Raw genomic sequence first — 25,038 nt, forward strand, 5'->3', positions numbered from 1 at the left:
ATTTAACTTAATGCTTGTTTGACACGTTATAAATGCTTTAAAAGTTTGATAAAGAGAGAGAGAGAGAGAGTCTGGAAAGATTGTAGAGTGTCGGGGTTTGGTCTGTTGCTCTCTCGACGACGCTGTACGTTCTTCTTCTGATCAATACCCACGTCCTTCCTTCTTCGGAAGGAACGTACGCGCGTACGTGATTCGGACTCTCAGATAGAGGGGGTTAGGGTTGAGAAGGGTAAGTGGGTAGATGATGAAGGGGGTACCTGGGATAGGAAGAAAGCGAAGGAGAAGGGGTTGAAAGAGGAGAGGAAAGGAAATAGAGAGAGAGAGAGAGAGAGAGAGAGAGAGAATTCGCGAGAGCACACGGTAATCGTACTTGGTGAGGATTTTCTCTCTCTCTCTTTCTCTTTCTCTGTCTCTCTCTGTTTCTTCGTCGATGCTTTTTCCTCATCGTGAAAGACAGAGGTTAGAGGTGGGGGTGGGCCTTGGTCCAGACGGAGAAGGGTCGCGTGGGGGTAGAGTCGCGAGCGACGTTCTGACTGGGCGGTAAACGTTAGAGCGAGAAAGAGAGATAGATAGATGAATAGATATAGTGAGAGAGAGAAAGAGATAGAGAGAGAAGAAGAAGGGAAGATTGCGCGCGCAAGTTGAACGTGTGCACTCGGGATAGAGATAGACAGATAGATAGATAGACCATGCCTAGGAGTCATGATAAAAGATTGTCGCATACGTGTTTCCATATGTAACCATGTTCATATATATAGTAGAGTATATGTATATAAGTAAAGTATGTTTATGCGTAGGTAGGAACACGCCTAGATGCTGTGTATTGTTCGTCCTTTGGTAGAAAATACTACTACGGGGTCTAGTAGAATGTGTTTTAAAATTTTATATGGATCCTTGGGTACTTGCAATAATGCTATCGTGAGATAGAAGGTGACAGAAAAGAAAGAGAAAGAGATAGAAAGATAAATAGAGATAGAGAAAAAGAAGGAGGAGACGAGGGATCCACGATTTCCTCCTCAGCGTAATTCGAAGAGGAGATAGGAGAGGAAACGGTGGTTCTACCTACTAGAGAGAGATAGAAAGAGATAAGGAGAGAGAGAGAGAGAGAGAGAGAGGAATGTGGGAGAGGGAGCGTTGTGTTAGGAGAGAGGGAAACTGTTGGTGTGCTCGAAAGAGGAACGAACGCTCGGCAGAAGAGGGCGGACCGGAGAACGGTATTCCACGGAGGCGTGTCTTCATCGGCGCACCAGGTGCAAAGGTGCGCGAACGCATCGCTTGCCACGCCTTTTTCACCGTTAGACGTGCCCGACGCCGACGTCGACGTCGACGTCGACGTCTACCAACTCCGAGGAACCTCTCGCTGTCTTACTCTTTCGATGCACCACCCATATCTCTCTCTCTCTCTCTCTCCCTCTATTTCTCTTTCTCTGTCTGTCCTCTTCGAGGAAGAATGTTGGTACTTGTCTAACACCCCGCATCCCCCACTTCTACGTAGCACCACCACCACCACTACCACCACCACCTCCATCGAGCTTTTCCATCCACCAGAATCATCCAGCTTCTGGTGTCAACGTCCCAAGCTTCCACAAACTCCCCTCTCTTCCTCATTCCTTCCTGATTCTCCTAAATATGCACCTTCGACGCGGACACATCGACGACATCAGGAGCTACGAACGACAACCAAGCGGGGGTAGTACGTTCGTTCGTTCGTTCGTTCGTTCGAGGGTGGTAGCATAGGATGGGCGGGAAGCAGCTGCCTCGCCCCCTAAACTCCTATTCTCTCTGTTGCCGCTGCAATGGCATTTCTTTTTTCGATCCTCGCGACTCGAATGCGAGATGACGTTACATTATATGCGCCATCAACTATACATATATACATAAACCACACCTAGCTTGATAACCTAGCTAAACAAAAATGCGTGCCAATTCTTGCATACCTGATCCTCATATAAAAGAAGGTTGCCATCCTATTGTTCTTCATTTTTCCTTGAACAAAAAATCACAATTAGAACAATAATTTGATTTCTCAAATAGGACTACGACCTTTTTCTACCTTTTTTCGAATAATTTCAATAAATGTCTCTGTGAAAACAAAAGCAGATACAACAAAACAATAAATGTATGTTTTAATGTTAGAGAAAGATCCCGGAGACGCCATTTTCCAGGCTGATGCTAGTCTGCAACACAGGACGCATCGCATTCAAAGGCTGATAAACGGAGAGTAAAGGGGGGTTATTGCGTCCTCTTTCTCTCTCTCTCTCTCTCTCTCTCCATTTCGTCCTCGTTCACCATCCAGGAATCCTTCCTTCCTTTTCCTCTTCCCTTCCTCCACTAACTTCTCCTCAACCTCCTCTTTCGCTTTCTCCGATCTTCTTCTCCCTTTTGCTGCTACCACCACCGGCAGCCACCGCCTCTTCCTTCGCCGCCATCGGGCTTTTCCTCCGCCTCTTCGTGAACAACCACCACCACCACCACCACCACCACTATCACTACCACCACCACCACTATCACTACCACCCCTTCCACCTCTTCTTCTTCTTCTTCCAGCATCACCATCACTGCAACTATCCTCTTCCTCCTTCACTCCACCTTCTCTTCCTCTTCCTCTACCTATTCCTATTCCTCTTTCTCCTATAGCAGCCTTTCTCTCGTGATTCCATTTCTGCGTTGTTGAACTATAACTCTCTCTAGGAAGGCACTGGCAGCTATTACGCTGGCGCTCCTAAGCTATTACGGCATCTGGAAGACTCGTTGCCGCGACCCGGTAGAAACGACATGAAGACGAGAGGTGGAGAAGAGAGGGTTTGGGAAGCTCCGAGAAGGTAGAGATGCTCGTGCTTGCTAGGACGAAAAGGAGAACGTACACGGGGTGGTAGGTGGGGGAGGTGCGGCTTGCAGCCGGGTTAGGTGAGGTGATGTATTGAGATCCCATTGTATCCACGGAATCCCCTAAGATTGCCAAACGACGCTTCCCTGCTCACCCCCTCCACCTATTCTACTTCCTACCACCTCACTTCTACCACCCCTCTCACCACCAACGAATAATACGTCACTGCTCTCTAAGGCGACTATTCTCTCTCTCTCTCTCTCTCCCACCCATCTCTCTTTCTTTATATCTATCTTGAGTACGAGATAACGGGCCGTACGTATATTTTTTTTTCTTCTTCTCTTTTTCACTACCCCTTTTTTTTATTCTTTTCTTTCATTATCCGTAAAAATGTCACTTACTGAAATATCTTATCGAATGAATAAAATTGACGTTTGATTTTGTTTATGTCTTTTTCGTTAAGTGTTATTGTGTCATCTTCGTAAGAACAATTGTTTAAGATGAGAATCGATGAATTATGAATAAGATTAATAATATATCCAGATGTGAAATTGTTTTGTAAGATTCTAGAATAGAGAGTTAAGAATTCCTAATTGGAAATCTATAAATTGCATTTTTGACAGATAAATTAGAAATTCACCGATACGATCAAATGTTATGCAAATCTGTTCACCGTCTAGACACTTTTTCTTAATTAATTCGAATAGAGTACGGTGTTTCGTTCGAAGCTTTCTATATTCCTTTCGACTTATCCGTTTATTGAATCACTCTATTCATGCGCATACATGTATGTCTGAGAAATTCTTGTTCATTAATATAACCGATCGTCATCCGTTTTTAACCCTTTCTCTCTCTCTCCCTCTCTCTCTTTCTATTCTTCTTGTACTTCCCTCTCTTAAATTTTACTTCCTTTAAATTTACCCCTTCTGCGCCCCTTTTCTCCTCCTCTCTTCCTTCTCTTATATATCCTTCGAACTCTCTACAAACTGTTTTCCTCCTTTTGCGGTGCCTTTAATAACGTGAGATCGCGGTTCGCATGCAGTATTGAAAAAGCAGCATAATATCGAGGATCCCGGCAGCCGATATTGGCGGCGAGGGTTCGCGCGGAAAAGAAAGCAGGGGATAGGGCGTAAGATGTTAACAAAAAAAAATAAGGGATGAAGAAGGAGAAAATGAAAAATAAGGAATTGAGAGCCCGAGAACGATGAAGAAAGACAAAAAAAAAAGAAAAAAGCGGGATTTGAAGATGCAGAAAAATTCTTCTCGGTTCTCCTCCTTCACCTTTATCTTTAAAACACACACACACATATATATATACATACATACATACACCATCTTCGATAACAAGCCTTTATTATTTTAACGATCGACATAATCCAACACTGAGTGAACGAACACTATCTTTCTTCATACTTGTGTTTCTCATAGGACACTGCATTGTTTTATAACCAAGGAAGGATCGTTCGATCGTTCGAAGAAAGAAAGAAAGAAAGAAAGGTTGGTGGGTGGTCGGGGGTGGTTTGTACAACTGTTTTTCTTCCTTATTCTCCTTATCCCATACTTGGTTCTACTTCGTGTCGTCTACTTCTTCTTCTTCTTCTTTTTCTTACACACGGCACACAGTGCTGGCAATTAACTTTATAAAGGTAGAACTGGTAAGAGTCATGCTTCGTATTAGAGAAAGCAAAATATTACACTGGACGATGTTTCTTTACGATAAAACCAACTATGACTATGACGACGACGACTATGACGACGACGACGACGACGACGAAAGACGGTAAAAAGAAATAAATAGAAGAGTAAAAAAAATAAACTAGCAAGACGTAGGATATTACGGAAAGAAATAACTCGTTCGAGGTCGAAGATGATACGCTGGATAAAAATGGGAGATCGATAAGAATCGTGTTACAAATACATATAGAAATATATACACATACACACGGATATAATACTTATCTACAGATCCTATATATATATATATATATACACTTACTAACGTAGATACCATATAATACAACTTACTCTATATGGCGGAAGCCAAGCACACATCAAAGTACTCTTTCGCAATTTTAGTTAAAAATAAAACATTTCCCCTTTAAGCGAGAGAAAGAAAGAAAGAAAGAAAGAAAGAAAGAGAGAGAGAGAGAGAATGAGATAGAAAAAGGGAGAATTATCTCTTGACAAAGACGTCAACGTACGATCGCATCCCCTACTTCTTTTTTCTTTTCCCTCCTCTCTTCTCCTTCATTTCTTTCCTATATATCGCTTGTATTAAGCATACGTTTAGATAAAAATATCCTCGTCTCGGACTTATATCGAGCGAAATGAAAATAAAGTCGCCAAACATATTCAAGTTTTTTTTTTTACCTTTTCTATTTTCCAAACTGCAAGAATAAAATTAGACCTAGACTCTAGACGTTGTACATAATAAATTTTATACTAGAGTATCAAACAATAATTAATGGGATACAATAATTCGTGTGAAAAAATAAGCTTTCGAAAACATAATCAATCCGTTCATTTTTCTTTCGTTTATATTTAGAGAATAATTTACAAACGTACAAATAATTTTGCCCAAAAAAAATGTAAATAAATGCGAACATACGAATGACAATTAATTCTCAAAGTTTGATATCGGTTCTTTTTTTTTCTTTTTTTTCTTTTAACCCTTTCCCCATATACAATCTATACAGTCGTATACTTATACATAGGTATATACAATATTTGCTAGAACGCTCGGATATGCCGTTTTTAATTGGCGATTCGCCAAATTCGACGTCGATATAGAAAGGAGAACGCAAACATCGGTACGGCTCTCCGCGTGCATCCAGCAACGATCCTGCAATGCAAATGCAATTTGCGTATCATCGTTGTAGTCGCAAATAGATAGGCGGATAGATAGAAAGAGATAAAGAGGGGGAAAGAGAGAGAGAGAGAGAGAGAGAGAACGAGAAAGACAGACAGACGGGCAGATGGAAATAGCGGGGGCGGAAGGAGGAGGTGGAAGGGAGGGTTGGAAAGAGCCCGAGGTGGGCAGGAGGATAGCAGCCGTGTTTGGTAAATATTTGTGGCCGATTCGAAACAACAAAGCCGGAAAGGACCTGGCCCGTTTCGGTTCTAGAAATGTTTGTTTCGTGAATGCGAATTCCATTGAATGCGCTTCGGAAAATTGTGTGGGCGTATTGGCGTCATCATTCCTTCTCTCATTCTCTCTTTATCTCTCTCTCTCTCTCTCGTACTCGCGGTCTCATTCTATTTCTATTTCTCTCTTTATCCCTTTCTATACAAAGTTACGGAACAAGTCGAGGTAAAATGTTTCATGTTAGCATATCATGCAATACATTTGGAATGAGAAAAGTGGCATGTATGTATGCGCGTGCACGTGTATATGATACATACGCGTTTTTGTGACACATGTTATTTTCAAACGTTCGATCCTTTCGACGAAACGTCGATCGGTAATATCCACTCATAGGATCGTTCGACTTTTCGTTTTACCTTCGAGCGAATAAACGAAATACATAGCTCTATTTTATATTATTTCTTTCTTTTTTTTTCTTTTTTTTTTTTCGTTAGGGTTTTCAAGAAAAGAAGTTTGTTTTTATCGTATATTTATGATGTTTGTTTCTCTGTGTATTTAACGCGGAAATTATTTCCACTTGCTATCGGAAATGATAATTAAATTTTCATTAATTCGAACGATCTCTTATCGTAATTATTTTTATTACTACGATAAATATTTATATACATATATATTAATATACATATTATTTTACATATGTATTTTAATGTGTTTGACGTTTATTTTTAATTTGTTTTCTTTTCCAAAGAGAAATTTTTAAGAAATACCAAAATTTTTCTTTATTAATTTCAAAACGTTTTAAAATAGTTATTGTGATACGCGATATATATTAAATTTGATTTGTTTGTATAGCAACGATTTGAAAAAATACTTAGAATGTAATTTGTTGTAAGATGATCGGCGTGGATTAAATTAAAAATATTTTATACAGGATCCGATCGTGAAAGAACATAGAACATATGTAGAATAGTGTGTATGAGAGAGAACATATGTTTGGGTTGTAGGATTGTTTATTCGCGTATATCAGGTCGAAACTTAAGCCGGTATCGCAATCGCGGAGAAAAATAAATTTTCTATCGGGGCACGTGTGTTGCCCGATGTTGTTGGATATCGTTGTACACATAGTAACTTTATCGTCGACGATTGTGCCACGTAGTATTACGCCATTCGTAGATGCGTAACACATACACATATATTTTTACGTGTATACATATAGTATCATCGAAACTTGAACGAAAATCGATTTTCGCTTGGAACATATGTACATATGTTGTTTCATGTAGAAGATAAGTAATCGTTGGTATGATATAATAAAATCCTATAACAAACGCCTACATTTCATTCGAGATTCACAAAAAAAAAACAAGCGTGTATAAGAGAGAGAAAGATTTACATATAAGATTTTTAAGAAATTGCTCTAGCGAGTTGTAGCCAAATATTTGGAGTAACACTTATAATTATTTACCAACACTGGTAATTATAAATTCATATCTTGCAAATAGAAAACCAAATATTCCACAATTCTAATTATAAATTTGTAAATAAATTTTTTTCTTCAATTATTATGTTTTTTCGATAGAGATCTATTTTTAAAATACCCCGAAGATTGAAATCTTCAAATAAAGAATCCAAATATTATATACAAAAATTCAATGAAAAAAAAAAAATCGTAAATTGATATTTTCTTATTTATTATTTTTGATTTTTATTCTCTCGCGCGGATAAATCGATTTTTGGAACATCCAGTATATTTCTTAGAAAATGTTCTCCCTCTCTCTTTCTCTTTTTCTCTTGCACATTTCTCTTCTTCTTTCTTTTTCCAAAGAAACGCGAGTAGAGGAGAAACGGCACGATAAAGCCGTCAATTTTCACCCTCAATACCGTTTGTCTCTTGCAAAGAAAGGAAAGTAAGCAGAGCGGGCGCCAGAGAGTAGAGAGAAAATGCCGGAGAAGGAAAGACGGATGGAGGAAGACGGACGGATAGACTTGTAAGAACGAACGAGACTTCACCGTTTCTCTCTCTGTATGTGTACGCATTCTACGTATACGTATTTCTATGGGAACGATGTCGGTTGCGTAAGTTTATACGTATTTTCAAGTGTATATATATGTGTGTGTGTATGTATATGTAAGAAAGGAAGAAGAGATCGGAAGGGAGGAGACATTTATTACGACTTTAACCGGACTTTGTGTTTATTCAGCGACTGTTGCTCTCGCTTACCGTCTATTCTCTCTCTCTCTCTCTCTCACTCTCTCTCTCTCTTTTTCTCTTTCCCCTTTTGCAATCTTTGAGACAGACTCGAAGTACTCGCGCAAGGAATTCCTGGCACGTAGGGTGACCGTTCGTGGTTCTTCTTCGACCATCCCCTTCTTGTCACGCGAGACACCCTCTCTCTCTCTCTCAAACATACTCATACTCGCTCTCCCTCTTTTTTTCTTTCCCTCCTTCTCTCTCTTTCTCTCTCTTTTAGTTTGAAAGTGAGAAAGAATCTTTCACTTTATCTGTCCTACCAGGGTTTCTCACGACTATGTGACTCTGTGCTATCCTCCTACCATTTTACGAAACTCTCTTCCCCGTTCATCCCTCGGAATATCATTCCGCGGCCGTCTACTCGCATCCCCTTTCGGTCTCGTCAGGGTGTCGTACGACGTGTCCGGAGAACGACGAGAGACGTTTCACATGATCGCCACGTCTCTCTGCCCTTTGATTCATTTCCATCGAACCTGCCGCTATATTCTTCCTACAACTTTGACTACTTGCTTTATCTCTCTTTCTTTCTCTTTCTCTTTTATTTTTCTTTTCTTTTCTTTTCTTCTTTTTTCCATAAGATACCTTTAACTTCGTTACGAAGCTGCGTGCTTCCCCATCTTTACTTGTCTGATTTCTTTCTCCTGATAAGGATGAAGAACGACTTCGGTATAAATTTAGTATTTATTTTAAATACACGTCAGAACATTTTGTCAAAGATTATGTGATCAACGTAATTTATCTAATATTATTTGACAATAATAATTAATTTTATTAGATGAACGGATATACAGTTTTTTTTCTTATTTCCAAACAAAAGTAATTATTATATAAATACGATAATTAGGATGCAAACTAGGTTATTATGTAAAAGACTAAATTAGTCTCCTACTAAATTCGTAGAATTTTTATTTAGATTATGAAAATGATATCCGGTAGATTGAGACTTCATCAAAGATGTTTCTCTTTGGTAAATGATCCGAATTACTGTGGTAAGCACGTGAAACTCAATAGAGTAGATCGTGTCGTCTTTCTAACATACAAGCTACTTCTTCCTCTTCCTCTTCTTCTTCTTCTTCTTCTTTTTCTTCTTCTTCTTCTCATTTTTCTTATTTTACTCGTTATGCACTTCGTTATGCACATCGAGTACATCGGTTCTTATTTCTTTAAGTGAGACATATTTACTCACGATCAGCGTTTCACCTTTCAAACACAGTAGTCTAACTAACAATAAGATAATAGCAAGTATAAGAGATAGTTGATCTTTTTATTTGCGATCAAAGCGTTTAAGAAACGATGAAGAAACAAGGACACGAATTCACGATTCTAAGAAGTATTGAAAAGCAACGAAAAGAGAAGGGATGGAAAAAAGAGAGAGAGAGAGTAGATAGAGAGGGGGTGCGGTGAATAAGGGGCAAGAGGATAAAACTGCCCCCACAAAGAATTTCAACTTTGAGAGCCGACGCCGCGGAAAAAGATAGAAGCCGGAGTAAAGACAATCGCGCACAATTGGCACATGAAATTTAAAGAAGGAAAGGGCGCCTCGAACGAGAGCTAGAAACGAGACTAACAGAAAGACGAGAGTGAAACAGAGAGATAGAGAGAGAGAGAAAAAGAGAGGGAGAGAAAATGAGTGAGAGAAAAAGAGAGATGAAGATGAAATGATAGGGTTGGGGGTGAAAAGAGGGGTAGCTCGCGTTCACTCAATATACCCACGTTGTTCGAGCCCTTATTCTTTTCTCGTCCTTCCAGTTCGGTGGAAATTTACATTTCCTCCCTCCCATGCCCCTCTCGAACTGTCTGTTTATCCCGCTTTCTTTTAAAGAGCCGCTGGTGGCTATACTCACCCCCCGTCGTATTGCCACCGTGCGGCAACCCCTCGAGAATCCTTCTCTCTCTTTATCTCGCGTCTCGTCTTCATTCTCACTCTCCTCCATCTTCTTTTACTCTTTCTACTACTTCTTCTTTTTCTTTTTCTTAAGTTTCTCTTGAATGTCCTCCTCGAACGAGGAACTCGTAGCACCCATCACCTCATCTTACTCTATACAGAGACAATCCTCCATTTACCGTCGAGATTACGCTTCGTTGGCCGATAATCGAAAATATGCCATCGAATAACGCCTCGGAATTATTTTCAACCTTCCTTCGTCCCTTTTTACCTTTCTTTCCTTCCAGCAAAAGAAAAGGCCACCCCCTCTCTCGATGAGAGAAACAATCGACCGCGAAAGACTATCGCGAGTGAGAAAAAAGGGAAAGAAAGCTTATTCGTTATGCCGAGTGTAACATTTGAAAGAGGATTTCAAACTTATACTCGTCTTTTTTTTTTCTATATTTTTTTTATCTTCCAACATTTTTATTGATCATTATACAATATTAAACGCCAATAAGAAAAATATAATATATTTCTTTGTATGTAGAGTAAATTAATCAGCATTTGATTAATCTTTCCGATTGTGTATTTTAATCGTTTCGAAAGATCGAAATAAAAGTAAAAAAGAAAAAACAGATGAAAATGAAAGAGGACGATTGTATCCAAGGATTCTTCTTTTCTTACTCTCTCTCTCTCTCTCTCTCTCTCTCTCTCTCTCTCCATCTCTTTCTCTTTTATTCGTCGTGCCATTTTCGAAACGTCGCTCAATAAACGAAAGAAGGGATCAGCATTCGTGGCGGAGAATAATCCACACGGATCAGATGCCGAAATCAGCGGGTAATTGACGCAATTTCATCCACCCTCTTTGGAAGGATTTCGCGAGAGTCCAGAGATAGAAGACGGTTACCGATAGAAGGAGAAGTATCTAAAAGACTCTCGGAGAAATACCTCGGAGATTTTTTACTAGTGAATTGAGAAAGAAACAAAATGGAGGGAGAGAGAGAATACTTTAAAAAAAAAAGAAAAAAGAAAATGAAGAAAAAGAAGAGATCATGAAAAGACCACAATCTACTTTTTACTCGAACGTAACTCTCGCGAGTCACTCCATCTCCGTTTTATTCCAGAATCTTCCCTCTCTCTCTCTCTCTCTCTCTCTCTCTCTTTTTTTCTTTTCTTTTCTTCTTTCGTCTTCTTGGAAGAAGCGAACCTTTAATAAAGAGCTTAAGCGAGCTAAATAGAAACATTTTTCCGTCGGCTTGGCTCGGTCTTGGCTCAGTTCGCGAAGTCTTGGCTCCGTTGCAATGAAATGAGTCGCAGCAGCTCGTGCATAAGTAATCCGCAGATGAAGGTATCCCGGAGTCAGCCCGAGAAGCCCCTTTTCGTTTCTATCCACCCACCCGTAGGGTGATCCCTCGCCTCCTTCCTGACTACGACTTTCTTCCAGGAAACTTACTACGCCGACGTGTATCGCACTCCCCACCCTTCCTCCCTTCCTCTCTCTCTCTTTCCTTCCTTCCTTCCTTCCATTCTATCCCTCTACTCTCCTCTGCCAACTCCTCCTCCTTCTTAGAAATTCCTCTCGAGTATTTCGTCCTCTCTGACTACTACGTTTGGATTTTCCTTCTTTCACGCTTTCCCTCACCTCCCCCCATCACCACCACCCCTTTTTCTCTCTCTCTATCATTTTTTCTTTTTTTATTCTTCTTAACAGATTAGTCAGAAAAAAAATAATACTTGGATCTTCGTTCACATGGATGACATATTTTTCTTTTTGTTAGAGTAATTTATGATTTACTGTAATGATCTAGTATTTGATATTGTATGGTTTAAAGTTCATAGAAGTATGAAAAATATTTTAATGCGAAAAGTACGATCCTATGAAATCCCAAACGATTTTACGTAACCCTAAGAACCCTCGAGTTCTCCGAGTAACGAATAAAAGAAGGATGGGGAAAAAAAGACGATGTGGAAGAAGAAAAAGGAGAAGAAGAAGTAAGCACCGGAACCGTTAATCACGCTTGCGAACTATTCGAAGCACATTTTTCATTGACGTAGCTGTAACGCGATGGAGAAGAGAAGCCGCGTGTCGACGTTTATAGAAGTGGTAGTGGAAAGATCGTGATGGTGATGGTGATGGTGGTGGTGATGGTGAAGAGATGGGGGGTATAAGATGGGGGAAGGATTCGGTAATTATTCGCCATAGGCTTGAAAAATTGCTGCCTGATCCCGAAATCGATAGTCTCGCGTTGAATATCTCTCCATCTCTCTCTCTCTCTCTCTCTCTCTCTCTTTTATTTTTTGCACCCTTCTTACGTGGCACCGTACGTAGTAGCTTTTTCCAAGGACAAAAAGGGTGTTACGAAAAGGCGACACCACCCTCTAAACGTGGCACCCCCTCGACAGAGTCACATTATGAGAATAACGTATTGGTATCGTAATAAGGAAACGATTGGATGCGTACCGAGTAAGTACGAGAGTGAGAAAGAGAGAGAGAAAAAATGAGAGGGTGGAAAAGGGAAAAAGGGAAGAGTGGGAAGTAGTCACCTTCGTCGTGCTTTAACCTCTCCTTCACTATCTTCTCATTTTGCTTGAGACTATTATTCATACGACGTTCCAGGGATCTTTTCTCGTGGTTGCCTGGGTTATATCTCTTCAGATATACACATATATATACACACATATATACATATATATACGTTTATACATAATACTATCTACCAAAAGCTTGGAATTGCTTGCTGATTTTCCTAAAAATCTAAAATACACTGATAAATTTGGATACGATAAATTTTCTATCGTTGTGTTAAATCAAATATTAACTCTATATGGACTGATTTTTGTCACGATTATCAACAACTTTATGTAACTTGGAATAAACAAATATTAACTCTTCTTGATATAAAGTAATAATGAATTAACAATCTTCAAAAATACTAACTTTATTTGATATAATCGATATAAGGAATCTTTTATTGATTACAAAATAAAGATTAGGAAATATTATGTGAGGACCATATTGGGGGAAGAAAGAGATTAGATTAAAAAATAATATTTATTTATTTATTGGGGTATGTATGACTTGAAAATTAAACGGACCTTCCTTTAGATGGTTAACAAAAGTTGATTGTTTTTTAAACAAAAATCTAAGCATTATTTGACGTTTATAATTCTCTTATATTTTTTCCAAAACCCAATTTAAAGCAATGAATGGAAATAATTGTCCATATTCGTAAAGACGTATGCGTAAGCGTTTGGTCATTACGCCGGAAAAGGGATTAAGATCGAAGAGCCCTTTAAAGGGATTAAAGCGGAAAATCAAAAATAATTCTCTCCGTTGGCGACATCTCGTAGACTATGGTGTAGCCTAACGCAATAATCCCTTTTCGTCGACGACAATTTAAGGGTCCCTTGTAAGAGCCGAAAAAGACTCGATTACGTCGAGTTCTTCTTCGACGAACGAAAAAATATATCTCTAACTCAACAATTATTTTAATTTCGAATGTAGATCTCTTTGTTTTTTTTCTTAATTTTGTTGTTTTTCTTGATATCTTTATCGTAATTATTTGGGAAATGAAACTTAGTTCTGTTATTCGAGACTTTTTTAACAATTATTTTGTATGGAAAATATCTAATCGATTTTTTTAATAATAAGTATATGTTTGAAAAAATTATAATAATAATTAAAACTAAATAAATTTTCTAAACACTTGTTAATGCAATTATCATTCAACAGATGATTTATAATTCCACGCTTAGATAATTTCTATCATAAAAAAAATTATAAAAATAAATATACTTTTTAGATGTTTATCAATTTCTTAAAAAAATATTATTAATAAAATTATCAGTAAACGGATATTTTACAGTAAAATAAACGCAGATGACAAATATATCTGAACAAGGGTAATACGTTAAGTTAGAGAATAGAACGAATTAAATGAAGAACTAAGGAAGGATTCAGGCCGGCAGGTTAATCGGCTCGTCTCGTCTCGCGAAACTCCAAGCCGATGTATAATTTATATAAAACGGCATTAAATTGTCTATGTCGGGGTGTGCGGCTTCTGGTTGGCGACGTTCTACAGTTGAACATTTGGGGGCTGTATAAGACTCTCGATGTAAGAGGGATGAAAGTGGGTGATGGAAGGTTATACAGTAACACAGGGAAGAAGAGACGTTAAAAAAGGGAAATAAAGAAGAAGAAAAAGAAGAATAAGAAGATGAAGAAGCAGAAGAAAAGAGATGGGATGAGGCGTTGAGTTACGATTGGTGAGAAAAAGTAAGAGTAAAAAAAAAAGAATAAGAAAGTACTGTTATATAGAATCAAGGAGAACATATTAGCTCGACTTAAGGCGTGGCATAATGATCCTCTGACGAAACCATCTTATTCCGTGACGTAACGAAACGTAGTAAACGTGTGTGTGTATGTGTGTGTGTGTGTGTGTGTGTGTTTGAGAAAGAAAAAGTAAGATAGAGAGTTGCAAGGGGTGGCTCCGTTACGATGGGGGTTGCGGCCAGTCAGGCGAGAATAAGTGCGACTTACAGCAACCACGTTGATTGTCAGCCCTGACTGCTAACGTTAAGAAGGTCCTGCGCTATTGCAATATAAAGTGATGTCCTTCGTAGTGGTAGTGGTGGTGGTTGTTGGGGGAGGAGAGAATGACGACAACGTGGGGGGAGGGTAAAGCTTTAAACTCGGCATCAAACGCCAAAGGACCTCCAACCCCTCGGCCGCAAATTTTTATTCATTGACACTACACGGACGAGCACCCTTCGGAATATTCGTCTTTCGGAGTTTCGCCAAATTTTTTATTCACTCAGAATATATTCCCTCTTTCTTATCTTTTAAATAATAATAAAAACAAGAAGATAATTTTGTTCTTATTGTTCTTTAAACGATACGAATTTTGTATTATAATATATTATCATCTTCTTCATTCGGAATATCAATGTTTTTTTCTAAAGATTTGGTAAATCAATATTTCGCTTTAATTATTGATAAATTATTTCTAAAAATAATTCTAATTCTCTTAAAAATTAATAGAAATAATTATTGATAAATTATTTCTAAAAATAATTCTAATTCTCTTAAAAATAAAATGTATTATTAAATAAATATAAGATTACTTTTTCTCTCTCGTATATATAAACATAACTAAAATGGTGTCATACGAGTAAGTCGTCGTTTCTTCGAGCAAGGAAGATCCGTGGTCCAGGGTTTGGGATAAAGTTGCTAGTCGAAAAGAAACTCGGAAGTCCATAAATCACGCGAGGAACCGCAGGGATCCCGAAGAAGGAAGAGATCGGCCTCTGCTTCTATTCGCAAATGTGCGAACGTGCGTGTGTTACGAGTTGAAAATAAATGTGTTCAAACATAATATATATATATATATCATATATAGATACCAATATACATCTATATACATATACATATCGATAGGGTTTCTACTTCTTATTTACTCTAAAAGGTAAAGGAAAAAAAAAAGATGAAGAAGAAAAAGAAATGTTGGTCGGTCTGTCCATCTATACATCGATGGGTACAAACCGCAAAGGCTGACCGTTCTCACAGTAAATATATCGAAGTGAATTGCAACTTCGTCCCTAATCCGAACGTGAAAAGGCCGTGTGCGGTACTGTAACCGTGATCCATGGCCTCGAAATAAATTCACATTGAATTTATAACGACGGTTTATGGGGAAAGCAAGACGAAAAAAAAAAAGAAGATAGATTTAGATCGTGTGTGTGTGTGTGTGTGTGTGTGTGTGTGTGTGTGTGTGTGTACATCCATTTTTTATTTATTTTTTATTTATATTTTTATTTCTTTGGATCGAGAGATCATTGAATTATCATTTCGCATTAAGAAAAAACGAAAAAGAAATAACAACTGAAGGGAAAATCTTGTCCGTAATGTCTTCCATACGAGCAGGAATCCCAATAAACCTCTTAAGGCTTAACCGTGAAACGTCCGAAGTTAGCTTTTAGGTGGAAGACATTAGCAAAACCGAGCTCACCTTTTCTCCGGCCAATTACAAGAGATTTCGCAGTAATCCTATTACATATACACACTTACACATATTAGCTCATTATCGCATAACCGTGTGCCGCTCGTAAGAGCGTATCAACCGCTTAGTTTCGATTGTCCGAAGGATTTCTGGGAGAACGTTAATGGCGAGTTTTCTTTGACCCGATATGCTACTCAACCTTTCATGGGTATCGTTATTTCGTAAACAGACGACGATTAGTAGGAATAAGAGAAGAAGAATCAGCTTTGTCTCATTTTCATATACTTCATTTATATTTCATTATTATTTAATTCACGTAAGAGAGAAAAGAAAAAAGTAAAAGAAGGATTTTAAATAAATAATAAGCTCATCAGCCCATTTCAAGATGAAACAACAAATTAGGCTCGTTCATGTACACTCAATATGTAGAATAAAAATACGTATAGTAGTTGGAAGATCGTTATCTGAATTAACGTTGGATAGATTTTATTTAGATCCCGTCGATCCGACGGCAATAAATGCGAAAGGTTTCGGTTCTTGGTAAGCGGGATCGAAGGGTGGTAGCACATAGTGCGGGCGTTTAGGAGGGTGTCCAGTGTCCACACCTCTGTTGTCAGCTAATGCTCGGTCATTGTAAGGGGTCGATTCGTAAGCGTACCGAATCTTCTCGGGTGGATCCAGTATAACGTTCGAGGATTCGGGAAAGAGTACCTACGAGAAAGAAAGTGAAAGAAAAAGAGAGAGAGAGAGAGAGAGAGAGAGAGAGAGAGAGAGAGAGAGTAAAGGTTAGAAAAAAGGAAAGAAGAAGCGGGAAAAAAAGTAGAAGCCGAGAAAGTCGTAGGTATCGTTTCCTAGAAAAAGAAAATGAACGAGAAAGGAAGAGTTTCACAAATTCCACTACTTCTTCGTCTGAACCACCCAACCTCCCCTTTTCTCACCCTCTTCCTATCGTTCAGTACTGGCCTATCGCTCTCCGGCAATCCGGCTAAATCTCTTCCACCATAAACGGCTAAACAAAGAGGTCCATTCTTCGGGTGCGGCAGCAAACCCTACTCACCTCGCCCTTCTTTCCTGTTTCAAAGCGACACCCCCAGCGACCTGTCCTCCTACTCTCACCCTTATCGGACTTGTCCACCACTTACGATCATCCATCTGGAGCTCTTTCCTCTTACTCTAAGGCGAGATAGTTCTTCTATCCACATTCACAGAGAAATAGAGAAAGGAAAGAAATGTAGCCATTGTCCATGACTTTTTTCGCGATACAACATCGAACCTCTTTTCCCAGTTCTTTCCTTCCCTTTTTTCGGTGATGAAAAAAAAAAAAGAAAAAAAAAAATGCGTTTAGATCGTACGTCCAGTTTTGGATTTGCCAGGACCCTGACGAAGAGTGATGAAAGACCTTTCTCACTTTTCTTCTTCGAGTGGAACGACCGAGGGATATTACACCTACGATATATTTTATCGCGTCGATCAGCTACCACTATTCGTTAAAAATCTTTTTCTTAAAATCTGCCCGTTTATTCGTAGTATCTCCTAATATATAAATTTCAGTTTCAAACAGTGGCTGAGACAAACGAAGGAAAAAGAATTTTTTGATGATACTTATTTTAAAAGCAGGAAAAAAAAAGAGAATTGAAATAAAATAAAAGAAAGACAAGGAAAAAGAAAGAGAAGAAGTCGATAGAAGAAGTCTGATACAGTCCCTTCTAGCCCATAATAAAAGAAGGCAGATTAATGCCTTCGGTCTTGAATCCAATCAACATTATTCCGACAATAGTCCGCCAGCCAATACCCTTCTTACCCTCTGCTGCTGCCGGTGGCGATATTATCAACAGGCCACCCAGCACAGTCACCTTTCAACTACGCTGACTCTCGTCTCGTCCCCTCCCCACCCCATCCCCACCCCTCTTCTATCTCTCATAGCCTGTATAACGTCTTTTTCTCTACCCTCGCAAGACTTTGCTTCTTTTTTTTCTCCTTCTTCTTCTTTTTCTTTCACACTCACCATCATCTTGAAAACAGCGAGTCGTCGTCGTAGTTGTCGTCGTTCTCACAGAAAAGACACCTAGCCCAGTGTGCTCTTAATTCCACGAGCCGATGATAAGTATGCTAACAAGAGTACCGTCGGTGAACGCTCCATTCTAAAGGGATGGAGAAAAAGCCAGGGTTGCGTCAGGGGGGGTTACTTGGTGGGGAGAAGTGTGAGTTTACTACTGGTGGCGGTGTAAGACGGTGAGGAGGGTTGCTTCTTAAAGCCAAATTAACGCGACGCTCGTATAAACGGTGCCGACTTTTCCGTCAATGTTAATACCTACCAGAGGGCCATTAGCCGATCGAACCACCCTCCTGAGCAAGGACATAGTGGGGGTGAATTAAGGGGGTAGAAATAGGGGGTTACGCGATCAACGTTCACCCAAGTCGAACGTTTTCTTTCTTTTTTTCTTCTTCTTCCTTTTCTTCTTCTTCTTCTTCTTCTTCCAGTCCACATCTTCCAACAGCAACTCTCCTTAATCGTCAATGCGATAAATCAGCCGAAGAAAGGAGAGAAGAAAAAAAAATACCTACTACGCGAGAGAGGATCGCGAACGATAAGCGTGACCGAACATCCCTCTTCTTACTGACACAGTCGTGTTCTCTTCCAATCGACAAGGGTGCCTGCCTTCTTAAGATCGCAACCATTTTTTTTCTTTTTTTTTACTTTTGGTTATCGTTAACGAGATTTGAGAACAATTTTTTTCATACACGCGGAAAGATATTGACTTCTTTTACTATCGTTAAAGTCTTCCATATGGCCTTGACAAAAATTCATTCTTATTAATCAGTTATAAGGGATGATTCCAAAATCAATATTATTAACAAAACAAGACCAAAGAAAGTATTGATCGAATAAATGTAAACCTTATTTGAATATATCTAACAATTAAATCAAAAATAATCAATATAAACAATCTTCGATGCACTTTTGAGAACTTTTTAGATATATTAAGTGAATCCCTCTGACGTAAGGAGAAAAAAAATAAAAAGAAAAAGAAACAGTTGGTATAGGAAGGAAAAGGGGTGAAAGAAAGACGGTTTTAGGAGGGCTGGTAGCCGTTAGGAATCTACGTTGAATCTATAAAGGAGTGTTTTACGAGGGCGGATAATGCGATGAACGATGCGAACAGTGAGCGGTCATGCCTAAAGAACGCGCGTAACCGGACGACCGTGTTCTCCTTCTTTCCCGGATCCTCGCTAACCGGGCGGTTTTTGAAGGTTCACAAGAGAAAGAGAGAATTCAACGATGGTTTTCGAGGAAGAAAGAAAGGGAAGAAGGAAGGAAGGAAGGAAGGAAGGGTGAGGTCACCTCGAGGAAGCGGTTTCGCACAGCGTTTCCAGAACGAACGCTGTTAGTGAAGGTGTACTTGCTGTGTATGAGTGAGAAATAGAATAAGGGGATGTAAGGGGTGGTGGGATTAGGTAAGGGGGATAGGAGGAGAAGGTGGATGACCCACAGCCCACGGCCCATAATATATCAATTCCGTATTCTAATGTCCAGGCGGTTAATCCAAAAAGCGTCGAGTCTGCGGAAACCTAAGCGGTCGTGGCGCCTTTCGTTTCCTGCGGAGGGTGACCCTCCCTCCTTCTTCCTCCGTCTCTTTCTTCCCTCTCTTATCCTGTCTCGTCGTGTCGCGAGAGAGAAATAAGGGCTGTCCGTACAACCTACTCGTCACGTATGAACTTTCTCTCTCTCTTCTTCTCATTCAGTTTGCTGGTACGCAGCTAGGAAGAAACCTTCCTACTGAATTTAGCACGAATCTTCCTTCGATGTCAGCTTTGCGATTACGGATAATTGGAAAGAGACAAAGTTCGTGGTTTTACTGTTAACGTGTTCCAAGCTCGTCTTCATAGTTGTCACATTTGATTGATTTGTTTAATTAATCGAGCAGAATTGAATGCCACAATCTGTATAAAACAAAATCTTTATTTTCTTATCAAATTAATATATTCTAACACGTAAACTTTGTCTACATTCTATGAATCATGTATAATGAGAGTACCTACTGTGTAAAAAAAAAAAAAAGAAAGGGATAGACAAGGTAAAAAAGAAAAAAAAAAAGAAAAAACAAAAAGAAGAAAAAAAAAAAAGGAAAAAGGTGTGAAACGGTACGCGGAGAAAAAGGAAGAGTTCTTGGAGTGGCGCGCGAACTATTTAAAAGCGCGCGTCCGCTCGAATTCTCGGGGCTAGTAAATTACCCGAAAAAAGAAATAATCGTTGGTCATCTCCCTCACGTCTCTCCCACTCCATCCTTCACCACCACTTCACTCCCTCCCGTCGTTTCGGTGAACCTGCCTCCGACGTAGCGTCACCTCTCGTCCGCGTCGTTTCTCTTCTCTGCTTCTAAAACGACCCAAAACTCCTCTCGAGCTAAACGTTCTCTCTCTCTCTCTCTCTCTCTCTCTCTCTCTTTCGTATACACACACACACACACACACACACACACACCCTGTCTCATTCTCGTTCCCGTCGGAGGAGATATCGCCGCCCTAAAAAAAAAACTCTTCACCTCCACCTCCACCTTCTCCTACTTGTCCTCCTTCTCCCCCTGCCCTTCCACCCCCTCATCCTCCTTCCCCCTTCTCCTCTTCCTCTTCCTCTTCTCGCGACGAGCGTCGCGGTCTGAGATAAAAAATTAGCCGGAGTTGCAAACGTTTCTACCTTAAATCATATATTTATCGCGACATTAATTCAACCCTTTTAGGTGGCCCTTTTTTCCTGGCGCCCACTCGCCACGGAGGAGAAAAAGAGTGAGAGAGAGAGAGAAAGAAAGAAAGAAAGAATTAGAACCCTTCTCTACCCGTAGACTGCACTACCCTTTTTCACTGTCTTTCTTTCTCTTTCATCCATTTCCTTTACCCCTTTCGTGCTGGACGACAGACCGTTACCTCGCTAATTTCTCAGTTTCAAGTATTTTTATGTACCGTACCATCCCGCGTACCCTTACCGACTAGGGGTAAATCCTCTGCCGTTTATTATTTAGAGGAAAAGAGAAAGAGATATAGATAGAAGAAGAAGAAGAAGAAGAAGAAGATTTCACTGTTCGACTTTTTAACTATCCTCATCCTCATCCACCACGTGCGTGGGCGTAACGAGTTACGAAGGACTCTCCAAACGAACGCGATGAGAACTCGATCGAGAGGGTAGGACATGTTGTATTTTATCTCTTTTTTTCTCTCTTATTCTCTTACCCTCGTTATCTGTTCTTAACTAAACCCTCGTAACAGATAACCGATTATTCTTTCTCAACGTTTTCACAACGTTTACGTACAATTCATCGTTAAAAACTCAACGACGATAATATATTTCGTTTCTTTTTTTTCCTTTTTATTTTTTAAAAAAGAGCACACGTATACAATACACGCATAACGGAGTACAAGTAAACGTGGTAAAAAACCCTGAAAATGTTTGGCATAATCTCACAGGATTATTATGGATTGTAGCAACATCATCGAGCCCGACGAAGTCGAGGGAAGTATTATTCACGTTGAAATACAAAACGATGAAATAGATGTGGCAAGCAACAGCAACGGCAATGGCAACGGCAACGGCAGTGGCGGCGGGGTCCTTAAATGTGCCTGGGCCCCTCATGTTTACTTAATAAATACATATTTGGTATACGGCCTGGTACATAAGCCGAGCGAGAGCCGGCTGCTAGCCTATTTTTGCGTTCACTCTTGTTGTCATAGGACCGGGCCGATGGGAGAAACCTTTCCCTCGACAAACCATCCATGTCCTTCCTTCCTCCTCTTTCTCATTCTTCTACAATGGACTAACCGAATACAGCGTGGATGGATATATATTTGGAGTGGTATAATAAAATAAAATAAAATAAAAGAAGAAAGAAAAAAAAAGAAAAATAAAGAAGAGTTCTAATATACAAAATCTTTCGTTGGAATTTCTCATCGATTCGAGAGTTGTATAAAAAAAAAAAAAAAAAAAAAGAAAAAGAAAAAAAAAAAGAAACAGTCCAAACAAGATACGCTTTTTACCATTATCTTCTTTTCCCTTAAATCACACATATTCTTATAGACCTCGAATTCTTTCCACCTGAGATATCTCACAGATGACTATAAATATATTTTTAAAATCTCAAATATAGAATGTGTATTTGTCATGAAAACACAACGGATCAAACAACAATTTAGGGGTTATACTGTCTCGCCGTTTGTATTCCAATATGAAAAGAAATGATTTTAATCGAAGAGAAAAGAGAAAAAATAAGATAAGACAGAGTGCCCTAATCATGACTAAAGGGAGGAGGGAGGACGATCATGGGTGTCGTGCGACGGCTGGGTATCAACCGTTCTTTTCTAAAGTCTTGCAAGTGGGTGGTATGTTTGAGAGAAGAACATATGGGAGGTGAAGGAGGAGGAGGAGGATGAAGAAGAAGTATAGTAAGAAGACGAAGACCAAGAAGTCAAGTCGAAAAAAGAAAGAGAAAAGACAAAAAAGTAAGAAGAGAGAAAAAATGAAGAGGACACGAGGTAGGGCCACGATGCGCTGCTTATGATGTAGTGGTTTAGCCCTTGGGTACGTGGAGGTGTAGCGTGGTCGTAATAGAGTAGAGTAGAGTAGTGTGGTGGTGGTGGTGGTGGTGGTGGTGGTGGTGCTGACGATGGAGATGGAGGTAGGTGGTGGCTGGTATCGTGAAAGAGAGGGGAGAGCGGGAATGCGCGCGCGAGAACTCGGTATACTTGGTGGAGGGAAAAGTGGAGTCGGGGAAGGATCGGAGAGGGGGTAAAGAGAAGAGAGCGTGCGAGTGCGAGAGGTGGCGGAAGAAGATCGTGGTAGTGGCGGTAGCAGTGAAGAGAAGAGAAGAGAAGAAGAGGTGGCGGTGATGGAGAAGGAATGAGGAGGAAGGAGGGGCAGCCGGTGAGGATAGGGTGGGAGACGGTGCGAGAGAGAGATGCGGGGAAGATTGGGGGAAGCGTGGGGACCGACCCGAAGGGGCAAGAGAGAGGGGAGGGAGAGAGAGAGAGAGAGAGAGAACGCTTGAAAGCAGGCCTGTTGGTTGGTTTCAACTATATTTGTTTATATTTACACAATAAGCAACAGCCCCGCCGGTTCGGGCTCTCTCCGTGCTCGCTATGCTTGTGCCGCATTTAGTGTTTAGTCCTCGCTACTCGCGCGGCGCGTTAACTTACGCTACTACGACGTTCCTTGTCGTATTCTACATATTTTTATTCTTATTCATTATTTTATTCTTTTTTTTTTTCATTCCTTTTCGTGGAACTCCTACGATACGTTTAAAGGGAAACACAGAGAGAGAGAGGAAAAAAAGAGACTCCCTCTCTGTCTGTCTCTCTCTCTCTCTTTCTCTATCTTGCTCGCGCGCGCGCGCGCGCTGCAACATCTATTTATCGCCACGTGCTTGTGTATCCTCATCTTCTTCTTCTTCTTCTTCTGCTTCTTCTACTACTTTTTCATCTTATATTTGTTTAAATTTTATTTACGATATACCAACGAGAAGACACTAGTGTGAAGTCTGTGGTGTCACCGATGAATTTTAGAGTCCTTGAAAATTCGTATCAGTAAAATGTGAAGGGAAAGAGATAAAGAGGGAGAGAGGGAGAGAGAGAGAGAGAGAGAGAGAAAGAGAGGGATAGAATTAGTGTATGAAGAGCAACGAAAGAGTGTGCCGATTCCAAAGAGAGAATCGAAAGTATATAACGAAAGCGTGGAAGGTGCTAAAGAAAAGGGAGTAGGGGAAAGCTCCCTACCGTGCCAAGGAAGAAGAGACTTCCGGTGTGGTGTTTCGTCGAACGAGAGAGATCCTCTCGCCGGATGTTTATCGTGAGTGTCCTTTACGAGTGTTTTTATGCTCCAGTTTCTTTTTTTCCTTTTTTTCTCTCTCTTTTTCTTTTTCTTTATTTCTTTTTTCTTTATTTCTTTTTTCTTTTTAAATCTGATACTGCATTTCCCTTCTATCGATCATGAAAAGAATATCCAAAAATTACAATATGATATAAATCCCGCGTATGCCTTGTTTTTCTTATTTTTCTTCGTAACAAAGAAAATGAAACGGAGAAAAAGAAAAATGATAAGGAAAAACGCACCAAGAAAAATAACTTCCATTCTAGGTCTCGAACGAGTTCACATACCACACCGTTAACGTAGTCACTTGCCTTCCAAAAGGGGGCCAACGATATGTACTTTTTTTATCACCTAAGGATCCTACAGAGATTACGTGTTATTTATCAAACTGTTACCTCCGTACGTGCAAGAGCTTATCGTTCGCTTCTTTTTTTTTTTCTTTTTCTCTCTCATTCTCTCTCGATTCGTCTTGTCGACTCGTAAATATGAAAAAATTAAAGAAAAAATCGCTCTACAAAGCTCAGCGCGCCACACGACTTTATGATATTTAAAAAAAAAAAAAAGAGAAAAAATTAACGCGAAACTATTTAGTATTTATTCACATTTAAAAAGAAAAAAAAGAAATATGAATTTTTCGAAAATTATCGTAAACCAAGTAACGTATTCTCAATGGCATGCAATATCCCGCAATGTTATAACTTCTGTCCTTTTAATTTTTTGCTTCTATCTCTCTCGCTCTTCCCCATCCCCCTCCTCGTCCTCCACCTCCTCCTCCTCCTCCTCCTCCCCTTTTTTCTCACTTTCTGGTTTTTCGCGCGCGGACTATCGCTCGTGCTTGCCACGTGAAACTACCGATCGATTTGCCTTCGATGCGCGTAATCGTTCTCAGCGAGAAAAAGAAAGAGAGGGGAGTCAGAAAGAGAGAGAGAGTGAGAAAGAGTGAGTGAGTGAGTGAGTGGAACGGAACGGAAAGGAAGGGAAGTTCGAAATTATTATTAGAAAGCCGTAACCGCACGCGAAACATTGTTACTTTTGCGCGCGGCGTGTGTGAGACAGAATCACGTGCGTCACGCTACGATCTATAATCAGTTGTGCTCACTTGCTAACGATCAAGGCAAAAAACCAGTCTCTCTCTTTCTCCCTCTTTCTCTCTCTCT

At 39.8% G+C, this 25,038-nt stretch overlaps 1 protein-coding gene across 13 annotated transcripts in view; it reads left to right on the forward strand.

Annotated features, from left to right (window-relative positions):
• Positions 1–25,038, forward strand: part of LOC106788091 (forkhead box protein P1-like) — a 279,321-nt gene that overhangs the window by 147,462 nt on the left and 106,821 nt on the right. The window contains exon 1 of one of the 13 annotated variants that reach the window (XM_014751029.1): positions 23,352–23,860. The exons of the other annotated variants lie outside the window; for them this stretch is intronic. Within the exon in view, the coding sequence (XP_014606515.1) occupies positions 23,852–23,860 (9 nt within the window). The 5' untranslated portion in view covers positions 23,352–23,851. Of the gene's footprint in view, positions 1–23,351; positions 23,861–25,038 lie in introns of those variants that run through there. 13 annotated transcript variants of the gene reach the window in all.

The sequence above is a fragment of the Polistes canadensis genome, unplaced genomic scaffold, assembly GCF_001313835.1.
Source record: "Polistes canadensis isolate GaletaPanama2010 unplaced genomic scaffold, ASM131383v1 scaffold_125, whole genome shotgun sequence".
NCBI lineage: Eukaryota > Metazoa > Arthropoda > Insecta > Hymenoptera > Vespidae > Polistes > Polistes canadensis.